The sequence below is a fragment of the Microtus ochrogaster genome, chromosome 15, assembly GCF_000317375.1.
Source record: "Microtus ochrogaster isolate Prairie Vole_2 chromosome 15, MicOch1.0, whole genome shotgun sequence".
NCBI classification, from domain to species: domain Eukaryota; kingdom Metazoa; phylum Chordata; class Mammalia; order Rodentia; family Cricetidae; genus Microtus; species Microtus ochrogaster.
In genome coordinates this window covers 26890562-26901576 of record NC_022017.1, presented here as the reverse complement: position 1 = coordinate 26901576, position 11015 = coordinate 26890562, and the positions used below count along the sequence as shown (strand labels likewise).

General features: G+C 51.1%; 1 protein-coding gene across 2 annotated transcripts in view; it reads left to right on the top strand.

Moving 5' to 3' along the window:
- The window catches only part of Samm50 (SAMM50 sorting and assembly machinery component), a 26027-nt gene extending 15659 nt beyond the window's left edge, over window positions 1-10368 (top strand). The window contains exons 11-16 of one of the 2 annotated variants that reach the window (XR_003377493.1): window positions 1398-1468; window positions 3457-3524; window positions 5383-5529; window positions 5936-6077; window positions 9115-9407; window positions 9524-10368. Coding sequence is in view for 1 of the 2 variants with exons in the window: in XM_005354424.3 (XP_005354481.1) it covers window positions 1398-1468; window positions 3457-3524; window positions 5383-5529; window positions 5936-6077; window positions 9115-9160 (474 nt within the window). In the remaining variant the exon portion in view is untranslated. Of the gene's footprint in view, window positions 1-1397; window positions 1469-3456; window positions 3525-5382; window positions 5530-5935; window positions 6078-9114 lie in introns of both variants that reach the window. The other variant, XM_005354424.3, reaches the window with a different exon arrangement.
- The last annotated feature ends 647 nt before the right edge of the window (window positions 10369-11015 follow it).

Here is an 11015-nt window from a genome sequence, read left to right as displayed (position 1 = left end):
TGGATGGATGGATGATAGATGGATGGGCACACAAATGGGTGGGTAAGAGAATATATAGATAGAAGATAGGTAGAAGGATGAGTAGATGGACAGAAGGCTAGATAGGAGGAGGGTAGAGGACTCGGGATCTTTGGCTCTGGCAGGAAGGAACTGGGACCTTGTCTGCGGGTAGGAATGTGGAGTATAGATGCCTCTGAGTAGGAGCCCATGCAGAGATGGAAAGAAGGAAAGTAGGGGTCTGCTCTTCTTGGGAGCCCAGCAAGCTGCCTTCCAGGCAGAGGTAGTGGTATGTACAGGAAGGGCTGTAGGCAGGTCTGGGAGTCTGCTGAGGCCCTGAGGTCTCCAGGCAGCAGAGGCAGGCCTCAGCCCAGAGAAGGACCAGGAGTGGAAGCAGCTTCTCCGTGAACAGGTCAGGGCCTGGTCCCCATGCAGCCAGCAGTGTCATCACTGTTTGGCTCCCACTGGTTGGAAATGTCAGTGGAGCATCCGTGCTTCTTGGCTTATTTCCTGATGGTGTCACTTCCCAACAAACCTACTGTTGAAAATGTCTCAAGTGAGGTAACCTGAACAGCTAGCTCAGCCTGACCAGCCTTCATCAGACTGGAGCACTTTCCCTTACCCTTTCAAAGTCTACCACAAAGGTGCCTTTAGTCAGTGTGGTGTAGCTTGTGTGGCTTCCAGAATGCCTTACCAACAGATGGGCATATGAGTGTGCCATCAGACAGTGGTGAAGTTGGGAGATTTCATCCTGTCGCCATGTGGGTGCTGTCTTGTGTGTGGTTCAGCTGTGCACTCCTCTACTCTGTATCTGTAGTCCTTCCCACTGAGGCATCCAGAAGAAGACCATCTAAGCTGTGTTGGGTCAGCAAGGACAGGACAGGCAAAGGACCCAAGATGAGCAGAGGCCCTGGCCAGTCCAACACCATGAGTACTGGGGATGACCTACAAGATTTAAAGAGTGTGTCACTGAGGCCCCTTACTGGGTGGTGCTGCTCCTGGGAGAGCGAGACTCTCCCGTACATCTTTACACTGTATGATTACAGGAGCATCCTAGCCTGTATAGACCTCCAGCCCGAGGAGTTGCATGCCTCAGTCCCCTCACATCTGGGGTCTGAGCAGATGTAGGAAGGGTCCTGGCTACCCTCCTCTATCAGGTTGTCCTGTGGGTATGACTTCTCATGTAAGAGGGTCCTGTCCTGACTGGAACACAAGCCAAGCCCTGCTGCACTCTGTATGACTCTGTTGGAATGTAAATATGACTCTGAGTTCTTCAAACTCACAAGCCCTGGTCCCCTGTGTCCCTGCTCTGCTCTGCTCTGCATGCCAAGGGTATTCAGAGTAGAGCAGCCCCTGCTGGTGCTCATGGGACAGAAAGAAACACTGTTTGCTTCGCACAGGTATTTTCCACGTCTCTCTGGGGCGGAATGTTGGTGCCCATCGGTGATAAGCCATCCAGCATCGCTGACAGGTCAGTGCCAGCAGAGGCTCCCATGTTCCTCTGGACTTCGGATTGTCTTTCTTTTTTTACAGTAGATTGCTCTTGGTTTTGATGTGGAAACCGATTTTGAAGTACTCAGTACTTTAAAAAACAAGTGCTGCTTGTTTTCTGTTGGGACACTTTATTGAATTAAATTTTTTCTCAGCCTGGCGTGGTAGCACATGCCTTGAGGCAGGTGGATCTCTGAGTTTGAGGCCAGCCTGGTCTACAGAGTGAGTTCCAGGACAGCCAGGGCTACACAGAGAAACCTTGTCTTAAAAACCAATATGTAAATAAATAAATAAATTTCCTCTTTTTTTATTATGATGAAAGAATTTGATTAGCACTTGTAGAAGTGAAAATAAAGGCACATTTGCGAAAGTACTGCTCGTCCTCCTAGAGGATAAGCCTGCCTTAACCCTGGTCAATTAGGAGTGTGTTTATATGTTGTGCAGAGTGAGCTGTGAAGACACTGTATTTTATATGCAACTTGTGTTCTCTTTTGTTAAATGTTATAGAGAGATCATAGAGTGATTGTCCACTGAGTCATGAAATGGCTTTATAAGTAACATTTTCTCTGTGTGTGTGCACGTCTGCGTGTGTGCGCAGGTTCAGATATGCCGCGGTTCATGTGGTGGGGAGGGTCAGAAGACAGACTTCAAGAGTTGATTATCACCTTCCCCATTGTTTTTAGTCAGGGTCTCTTGGTTTTGCTACTGTGCTGCAAACACCAGTCTGGCTGCTCCAACCTTCCACATGACTCTCTCCCCATCTCCCATCTCACTGCAGAAGTACTGACATTGCATTTGCTCATTATTCATCTGGCTCTTCATGTGGGTTCCAGGGATTTGTCTAGTACTTACAGGGAGGTTACAATGTCTGTAACTCCAGTTCCAGGAGATCACACACCCTCTTCCTGTCTCCTCAGCCACCAGCCATACATGTACTATGCAGACAGACATGCAGGCAAAGCACATAAAAAATATTTTTTAGAATCACCCAAGCACAGCGTTTGCCATTTGTCTGCATTTTTAATATCAGCAAACTGTTCAGGAAAGCTTAGCAACCAGACAGTGAAAGCATCTGTGGACCTCATGTCAGTCAGAGCGACTTGTGTGGGGCAGGAAAACTAGACCCTTGCTCCCTGTGCACTGTCGCGGCCCCTTGGACCACTCTTCCTAGGGCACAGAACAGCTTTGCACATGGTTGATCACTGAACATTAGTACTAACTGGGCATTTTCCATCCCAGTACTTGGGAGAGCAGAGTCAAGTGCGTCTCTTAAGTTTGAGGCTGTGAGGGCTACATAGCAAGACCTTCTCTAAAATATATCTTTATAGATATAGATATAGAGAGATATGGATAGATAGATATAGAAATACCTTAAAAATTAGAACACCCTCCCCTAATTAAAAGGCATTGTAGGAACTCAGGTCATTGTGGCAATAAGGAACTTGACTAACGTTTGGGGAGACCCTGGGTTCTATCATTGACAGTTAGAACATAGTACAGTTCACTGTAGAAAACCAGAGTAATGCTTATGTGGTCTGTTTCCCTCTGGTATCATCTGGCCCCTCTCGTGGTGTGCCATACTGTTAAGTGATGTGGACTCTACCTTCTCAACCTAATACGGCTGGGGATGTCTGCCACGTAGGAAGCCTGGTTGGTAGGGAACTTTGTGGTGGGTCTCTTAGACAGCTGCCCATCCTTTATAAGGGTGGATGGTCCTCTTTGCTCACCTTCCCCCATGTGGCTCTGTTGTGTCTTATTGCTCATATCCCTAGCGTGAGCTGCTGTTCGGTGTCGGGTCGATTTTGATAGGTATCATGTTCACTTGCATCTTTTCCACCCTCTCCTAATGTTCTGCTGTGTAGAGACAATGTCATTCCCCAGAACCAGCTGTGACCCTGCTGCTTTCTCACTTGCTGTGGGTCTTATGGGTCTTCACCTAATGATCTGACACCTGTCACTTTACTGCAGGTTTTACCTGGGCGGTCCCACAAGTGTCCGAGGATTTAGCATGCACAGCATTGGACCCCAGAGCGAAGGTCAGTGAGTTTAAACTTGAAGACATGCAGTTCTTTCCTTCTGTATGGGCCTTCTGGGGGGCCATAGCAGTGGAAATACCAGTTTGCAACAGTGCGAGCATCAGGACTTCCTGTTGAGTCTAAGGATAAGAGCATTTCCAGCAGCCTGGCCAGTCCTGTTCTCTGGGGTGACCTCTGCTCAAACCAGCTATCCAAGTAGCCCTGTGTCCTAGGACACAGCCCCTTTCAGAAGACTCAGCAGGCCTTGTCTCCTATGCCTTTGCTCCCAGGGGCTGCAGAGGCATACACTGCCACTTCTGGCATTGACTGTTTCCCGAATAATGTCTTAACCAGGTAGAAGCAATGTAGATCTGTGGCTGTGAGTAAGGTGATTTTCCTGAGGTTTGTCGTCTGTTTTAAACTGACAGTAGCGCTGTCCACTGGTACTGGAATCCAGGACAGAAGCTGTCCTGACAGCACCTGCGTTTATACACATGCACATTTGCTCACATCTCTCGGAGTTAAAGACAATCCAAAAATTAGGAAATGAAGGAGCCACAGATGGAGTTAAAGACAATCCAAAAATTAGGAAATGAAGGAGCCACAGATGGAGAGGTAGATTAAATTTGGCCCTGTTTTGTTTTAGGTGTAAAATGACACACAAAGGCTGTAGAGATAGCTCAGTCGTGAAAGAGCACTGGACTTACTATTCTTCCAGAGGACCTGGGTTTCTGGTACCCACCTGATGGCTCACAACCCTCTGTAACTCCAGTTCTGGGGATCTGGTGCTCTCCTTTGGTGTCTGCAGGCACTGCACACCTATGGTGTAGACATACATGCTGACGACAAACATATACATACTTTTGTTTTGTTTTGAGATAGGGTCTCACTATATAGTTATGGCTGTCCTGGAACTCACTCTGTAGACCAGGCTGACCTCAAACTCACAGAGATCCACCTGCCTCTGCTTCCTGAGTGCTGGGATTAAAGATGTACTACCATATCTGGCTCTCATACACATTTTTTTTTATTTTTGGTTTTGAGCCTATCCTTTAACAGCTGAGCCATCTCTGCAGCCTTTATACACATTTTCAAAAAGACATATGACAACTATATGCATTTGGAATACACTAGAGGGTAATTGGCTACTTTTATGGGTGCTGGTCAGCTGGAATCCCCTGGGTTCCCCAACGTCTCCCCGGCAGTATTCCCCACAGCTGAACACACTGTAGTAAAGGTCTCCCAGGCACCCTTGCTTCTCTGCTTTTGTACATTCCCTCCCTGTGGTGACCAACATGAAATTAAGAGAATTGAAGCTTTTCTGTCACAATGTCAAGAGCCCCAAAGCAAGGAACCACAGAGCTCAAAAGAGCCATGAAAGTAACAAGAGAAATGGAGGGCGAGGCACACGTGGGGAGAACTTACCAAGGCTCAGATGTGGGCCCATGGAGTCCAGACACTTCCCTGGCCGGTGGAAAGTCAGCCCAGCAGGTGTCCTTTCCTGGATAGCTTAGCCGAGGACTGACTCCAGAAAGGGACAGCCTGCCAACGTTGAAACCACGGGTTTTGGGGCAAAAGCCTGGGTTCTGGCCTCACCAGCAGGCTGGGCTTGGACACTGTCCAAACATGCCAGATAAAGAGAATAGTGCTGGTGGAAGATGCCGAGGCTCGGTGGGGCCGCTTTAGGAGGAGGAGCGCTGCAGGCACTGTGGACAGAGCACAGGGCAGCCTTGTTCTTTGGCAGTGCTCTGCCCCCTCAGCTGTGTGAGTATGGAAGGACACCGGAAAGGAGGGAGGCGGGGCACGTCTGGTTTGTGGAGCAGAACTGAAAGCAGGAACCCACAGTGCTGAGTCAGCAGATTCTATTCTCCCTCCTTAGGAGACTACCTGGGAGGGGAGGCATACTGGGCCGGGGGCCTGCACCTCTACACCCCGTTGCCCTTCCGACCAGGCCAAGGTGGCTTTGGAGAGCTTTTCAGAACCCACTTTTTCCTCAATGCGGGCAACTTGTGCAACCTCAACTATGGTGAGTCTGCCCCGGCTGTAAGTCCTTATGGTGCGGGGTGGTGCCTTCCCTGATGCCATTGTGTAAGGGGGGGGGGTGTGAGGGGCTGCTTCTTACTCTACAAACGAGCTTCAAGTGCTCTCGGGTGTCATTAGGGCCCAGAGCTCAGAGGTGCTCCCAGAGGGAGCTGAACAATTAGGGAGCCTCGAGCCCTCTCTGAGGTAGGGCATGGGGCCTCCCAGCTGCTTTGCTGGGAGAGCATTTTTAGGCAGAGGGTTCAGGATAGCCAGACTCAGCGAGTTGACACTCAGCTTGTTCTGGGAGAGTGGGAAGCAGATACCCAATCCTATACCAAGTTCCAGTAGCTCGGCCCAGCTTTAAGGGGCCCTTCTGGGTAGGGAGCCACACATCACCCTTGCTGTTTCAGGCGAGGGCCCCAAAGCCCACATCCGGAAGCTGGCTGAATGCATCCGCTGGTCCTATGGAGCGGGCATCGTCCTCCGGCTCGGCAACATCGCTCGTTTGGAGCTGAACTACTGCATTCCTATGGGCGTGCAGACGGGCGACAGGTGCGTGGGCTGTGTCAGCTCTGGGGAGTTGCGGTTTGCACTGGGCTGCTCACTTCAGTGGCTTTAAGGTCGGGGACTTGAAGAGATATTGAATAGTTAGCTAAAGTTGACTATAGCTGAGGGGGGAAAGGGATGCCTAGCACTTCCCTGGACCACTACTGCTTCTGTTTCCTGGCCAGTGTGCGCTCTGCTCCTCTGAGCAGCTAACCAGGGGGAAGTATTGACTCTGCTTACTGGAAGTGTGCAGTAGAGAGGGCTTCCCTGTGCCACCGCAGCCTAGCCATGGGCTGGAGGACTCCACCCATGGATGTGGAGCAGTGGCTGTGTTACACGAATTTGGTCAAGTGCTGCTAGGGTTGTAGAAGTTACTCCATCTCTTGTATTATCTTGTGGGCATTGTGCAAGTGTCTGGAGACTCAGGGATTATTATACATAGGAAGCTTGAATGACAAGGCTCTGGGGTCAGAAGTCAAGACAGGTGCTGGTGGGAAGTTCCTGTCTAGGGCACCTTCCTGACAGGCAGTCTCACAGGGAGACGATACAAATGCTTGAGTGAGGGGATTAGAACTTTATCCAATCTGGATTTCTCCCCAGGGCCACATGCCAGGTGCCACCCTGCATTGTGGTAGGTCTGGACTAGGTTACTTAGCTACTCTGGGTCTCTTTTGCTAGCCAGATAATGGAAGGTGATGTTTCCTGCTCTGCTGTTGTGTGGTCTGGATGTGGTGGCTGTGACTCCCGAGACCGCTGCCCTTCTTGTCCTTGGGTGGTGTGTCCTGTTTACACCATGCCTGCTGCCTGCAGTTTGACATGGCCACAGTTGCTGCTGTCAGCGCAGTGTGAGAAGGGGCTAATGCTCCTAGGTCCCTGGTGCATAGTAGGTAGCTCCTCAGCAGCTGCCTCGGTCTTCAGCATGGAATTAACTGCTCTGTACAGCCTTCCATGAGGTGGAGCTGTAGCTGTAGCCAGCTAGCTGCAAGGCCCATGTCCCTGGGAAGCCCTGCAGTAATCATTGTGATTGCAGGTCGGTGCCAAGTCAGAGCCAGAATTCAGGAGTTGCTTCTCAGGTGTGCTCTGGACCAGTTCACCTGCTTTGAGAGTGTGGTGGGCTATAGTGGGCACTGCGGTTTTTGCTTTTAGTGCTTCGGCCTTTGTGACCCATGCTGCTGTAATACTGACAGCAGCCACAGGGAGGCAGTGTGCGCCAAGCAATTGCTTTGCTTTTGAGCCTCTTTACTAATTGGCCCTTTATTAGTTTGTGCTCTTTACAGCTCAAGACCCCTCAACTGTGCCTCTCTTAGTTAAACCTGAGACCATGTTTCAAAGATTAGTCCAGAATATAGCCTCCATGAAGAAGCAGTCGGCTGCTGCAGTGGGGGAGGTCCTGGCTCAGGCTGTTACAACTGTTTGCCTGGATGGCAGCAGCTGTTTGCTGTGGGCAGTGAAGTTTGGAGTCAGCCTTGAACATGGAAATACCATTCCCTGGTGTGTTTGGCTTGCAGCGTTGTTGGCAAGGGTGGAATTTGGTAACATTTGAGGGAAATGACCTCAGTTTCATCTAGTTTCTAAAATTAGGCAGTTGGCGGGTGGACAGTTGTCTGTAGCCCTGCCCCCAGCATTAAGCCAGGTGCTCTGAAATTGGCAGTTGAGGCCTTTACAAAGGGAGACAGTTTGAAGTGTTTTGACTGCCATCCTGAATGATTTATGGTGCTGTCTTCTCCGGGACCCTTAGAGTTCTATCACAGCAGGACTCCCCAGGCTAGGTCTGTGGGAGCCAGCAGTGAGTCAGGGCTGCTCCAGCTGCTCATTGAGCTGCAGGAAGGACACCATTGCAGCTAAGGAGGGCAAGAGGCCCCGAGATGGGACCTTGCTGGACTTTCTGAGGACACGGGTGGGAAGGGCATCCTGACTGGGCACAGCTGTCCCGGGGAGGGGTGTAGTATTGGTGGGCAGAGTACACATGGTCGCAGAAGCCTCAGAGAATGGCTGCTGACAATCTAGCCTCTTTATTCTTCCTCACCCCTCACTCCAGCCACATTGATGTCTTCCTCTTTGCCTGTCAAGGGCTCTGTTTGGGGCCTGCGAGCGCTGTCCCCCACACTTAGCGCACCAGCCAGGATGAAGAGCTCTGGGGGTTAAGAGCAGGCATCAGTGGGCTTTCCTGATGACCACTGCTGGGGCTGGTATGAGGGGTGAGCATTGCCACAGTCGGGCAGGAAGGCTGCCTGCACTTGGCCCAGAGATAGAGGCTGAGGAGGCCCACAGGGTATGCAGAGGCCTGGCGGGCCCTGGCCTTGTGACTGTGGATGGCATCTTGAGTACCCATCCTAGCATTGCTCTGTGGTGTGTGTGTCACAGCACAACATCTTTGCTGTGTTTACAGTTGTGGTAGCAGAGCTGTTCTGAATGCCTGTGTGTTCTCTGAAGAGCTTGGTGTCTCTAAAGCATTGACAGCAGCCATGGTCTCTTTTATGGACCTTACTCTAAAGTTATGGAACTGGCAGCCTAGGCCCATGGCTGAGGGTATAGGAACACTGCTACTTGGGCTCAGATTCTCAGCCTCAATGGGAGCTGCTTTCCCCCAATTCCGAGGGCTCCTCAGCGGGGGAGTGAGAGACTGCTGCACAGTCCATTGTGGGGGCTTGAGGACCCTGAACTGGGTGCTTGGTGCCAATATGAGAAAGGCCGCACGGGACTCTCCAGAGAGCACACCTGTGGTGACCCTTTCTATCTTCCTTCCTGGATCAGGAACAGGTCTGGCTGACTGGGATGCTGGGTCATTGTGAATCCCAGGATTATCCTGTGTTCTGGGCCAGCCCCAACGTGTAGGCCTCCTGCTTCTCCTTCCTGTCCTGACACCAGGGGATGGGCGGACCTTGGGTGGGATGGAGCAGCAGTGTCTTACAGGCTCTGTCGCTCCCTCTTCTCCTTTCTCCAAAGCTAGTGCTCACTAGCCTAGGTGGAACTGTGGGGCTAGCGGAAACTCACGATGGCACGATGTGGGGAGCGCTGTGATTGACTTTCCCTTTCTTTTTAGGATTTGTGATGGCGTCCAGTTTGGAGCTGGGATTCGGTTCCTATAACTTGAGTCTCCTGGGGCAGCTTGGATGAGCATCGGGTGTCTCCCAGGCCACAGGCCTGTTTGGAGGTGACACAGTTGAGTGCTTCTGGGCCGTAAACCTTCTGGGAAATCACGTTAATAAATTTGAAACACTCAGCTGTGTCCTGGATGTGGTCTGTGTTTCAGGCCTTGTGTCTGTCTGGACACCTGCTTCTCCTGAGGACTTGTGACAGTTTGACCTGCGCAGTCCTGGGCCTAAGGGCTTTCAGGTGACCCAAAGTGCCTTTTCCTCACAGACCCCTAGAGTCTGCTGTTGGGCTCTAACCTACCAGAAGTAGGGCTGAGCTGTGGGTGACCCCAAAGGATGCTGGCCCTGTCATTACAGGCCACTTCAGTGGCAGCATGGCCTCCCAGTGCTGATGTGAAGGTAGGCAGAGGGGAAGTAGGGGAAGTACGCTGTCGGATGTCAGCCGTGGCTGCTCTGCACATCACATCGTGACTCGGGCTGCACAGCCATCAGCATCAGGGAGCTGAAGTGTCCAGAGGTCCGTGGGCCCAGGTGCCACTGGGTAAGGCTGACTTCTAAAGATGCTCCCTCTTCAGAGCCAACAGGCCTGACTTCTGCCTCTGCCTCTTTTAAATACCCTTTTGACAGCATCAGGTCCCCAGATTGTCGAGATAACCTTAGTACAAGGCTAGCTGAAGAGCCCACTCAGTTCTGCCTGCCACCTGCTCCTCTCTCGCTCTGTCTTCATATGGTTGTTATCCCTTAATCTTTAAAAGGGGATCAGTTGGAAGCCAGCCCTTCTTCTGCTTGGATACTAGTTAGTATCTGCAGATGCTCAGGGCTGTCATAGAAAATGTTACAGGATTAAAAATTAATATAAGCCAGGCAGCAGTGGCTCACACCTTTAATCCTAGCTCTTGGGAGGCAGAGGTAGGTGTATCTCTGAGTTTGAGGCCAGCCTGGTCTGCAGAGCTAGCTCTAGGATGGCCAGAGAGAAACCCTCCAGAAACAAAAACCAAAAAGAAAAAATATATATGGGGGAACGGGGCAGAGTTAAGCCTCCTCTGAAGTCTTTAAAAACACAGGATGTTAGCTTTGGCCTGTTCTGCCCTTCTCTCTCTTGCAAAATTCTCATTCCCCATCCAGTCTGGTCCTCCCTATAGAACTTCCCTCTCCTTACACCTGCAGTGGGAACTGTATTTGCTGAGAATAAACTTGTTCTTTCGATGGTTGGGAATGTTGTGGCTGTTCTCACTTTTTCCACTGACGGCTTTTAACAGAAGAAGGAACCCCTTTAGGGCCCTGACGTTGGGAGCTGTGGAAGCTGTGACACAGATTTGCAGACCCCATGACCTTTGAGAACCCAGAGAAGGCACTTGTGAAAGTCTGGTTTTAATCAAGGCTGTGCTGCCCCGGGAGCTGCCTCTGGCTCCTTAATGAAAGCAGCCTGGCTGTCTCCTGCATGGCCCTGGCCGGTTTGATTTGCAGGCTGCCCTGAGGGCCGCTCTTGGGTGAGGGGAGGTGGGCAAGGTGGACGCCTGAGGCCCGAGGTAGGAAGGTGAATTCTGTCTCTTCTCAGAGGGTGTGGTGGGCTGGCCAGAACCAGCTGCTGGAGAGTCTCAAAAAAAGGGCTTGGCTAGACAGCTAAGGAGGGCAGGCAGCTCCATTGTGGGCCTTGGCCCAGATTCTTTGCAACTTAATGCTTCATTTCTCCTCAGCATGTGCAAGGAACTAGGTGGGGACAGAGTTTGAGACTTGTTTAATTAACCTTTGCTCCACTCTGTAAGGGACAGTCTCATAGCTTGTTCCTACAAGGACACTGGATCCCTAGCTTGGAGGTGCTGGCTCAGTTATCTGTGCACCCCCAGGC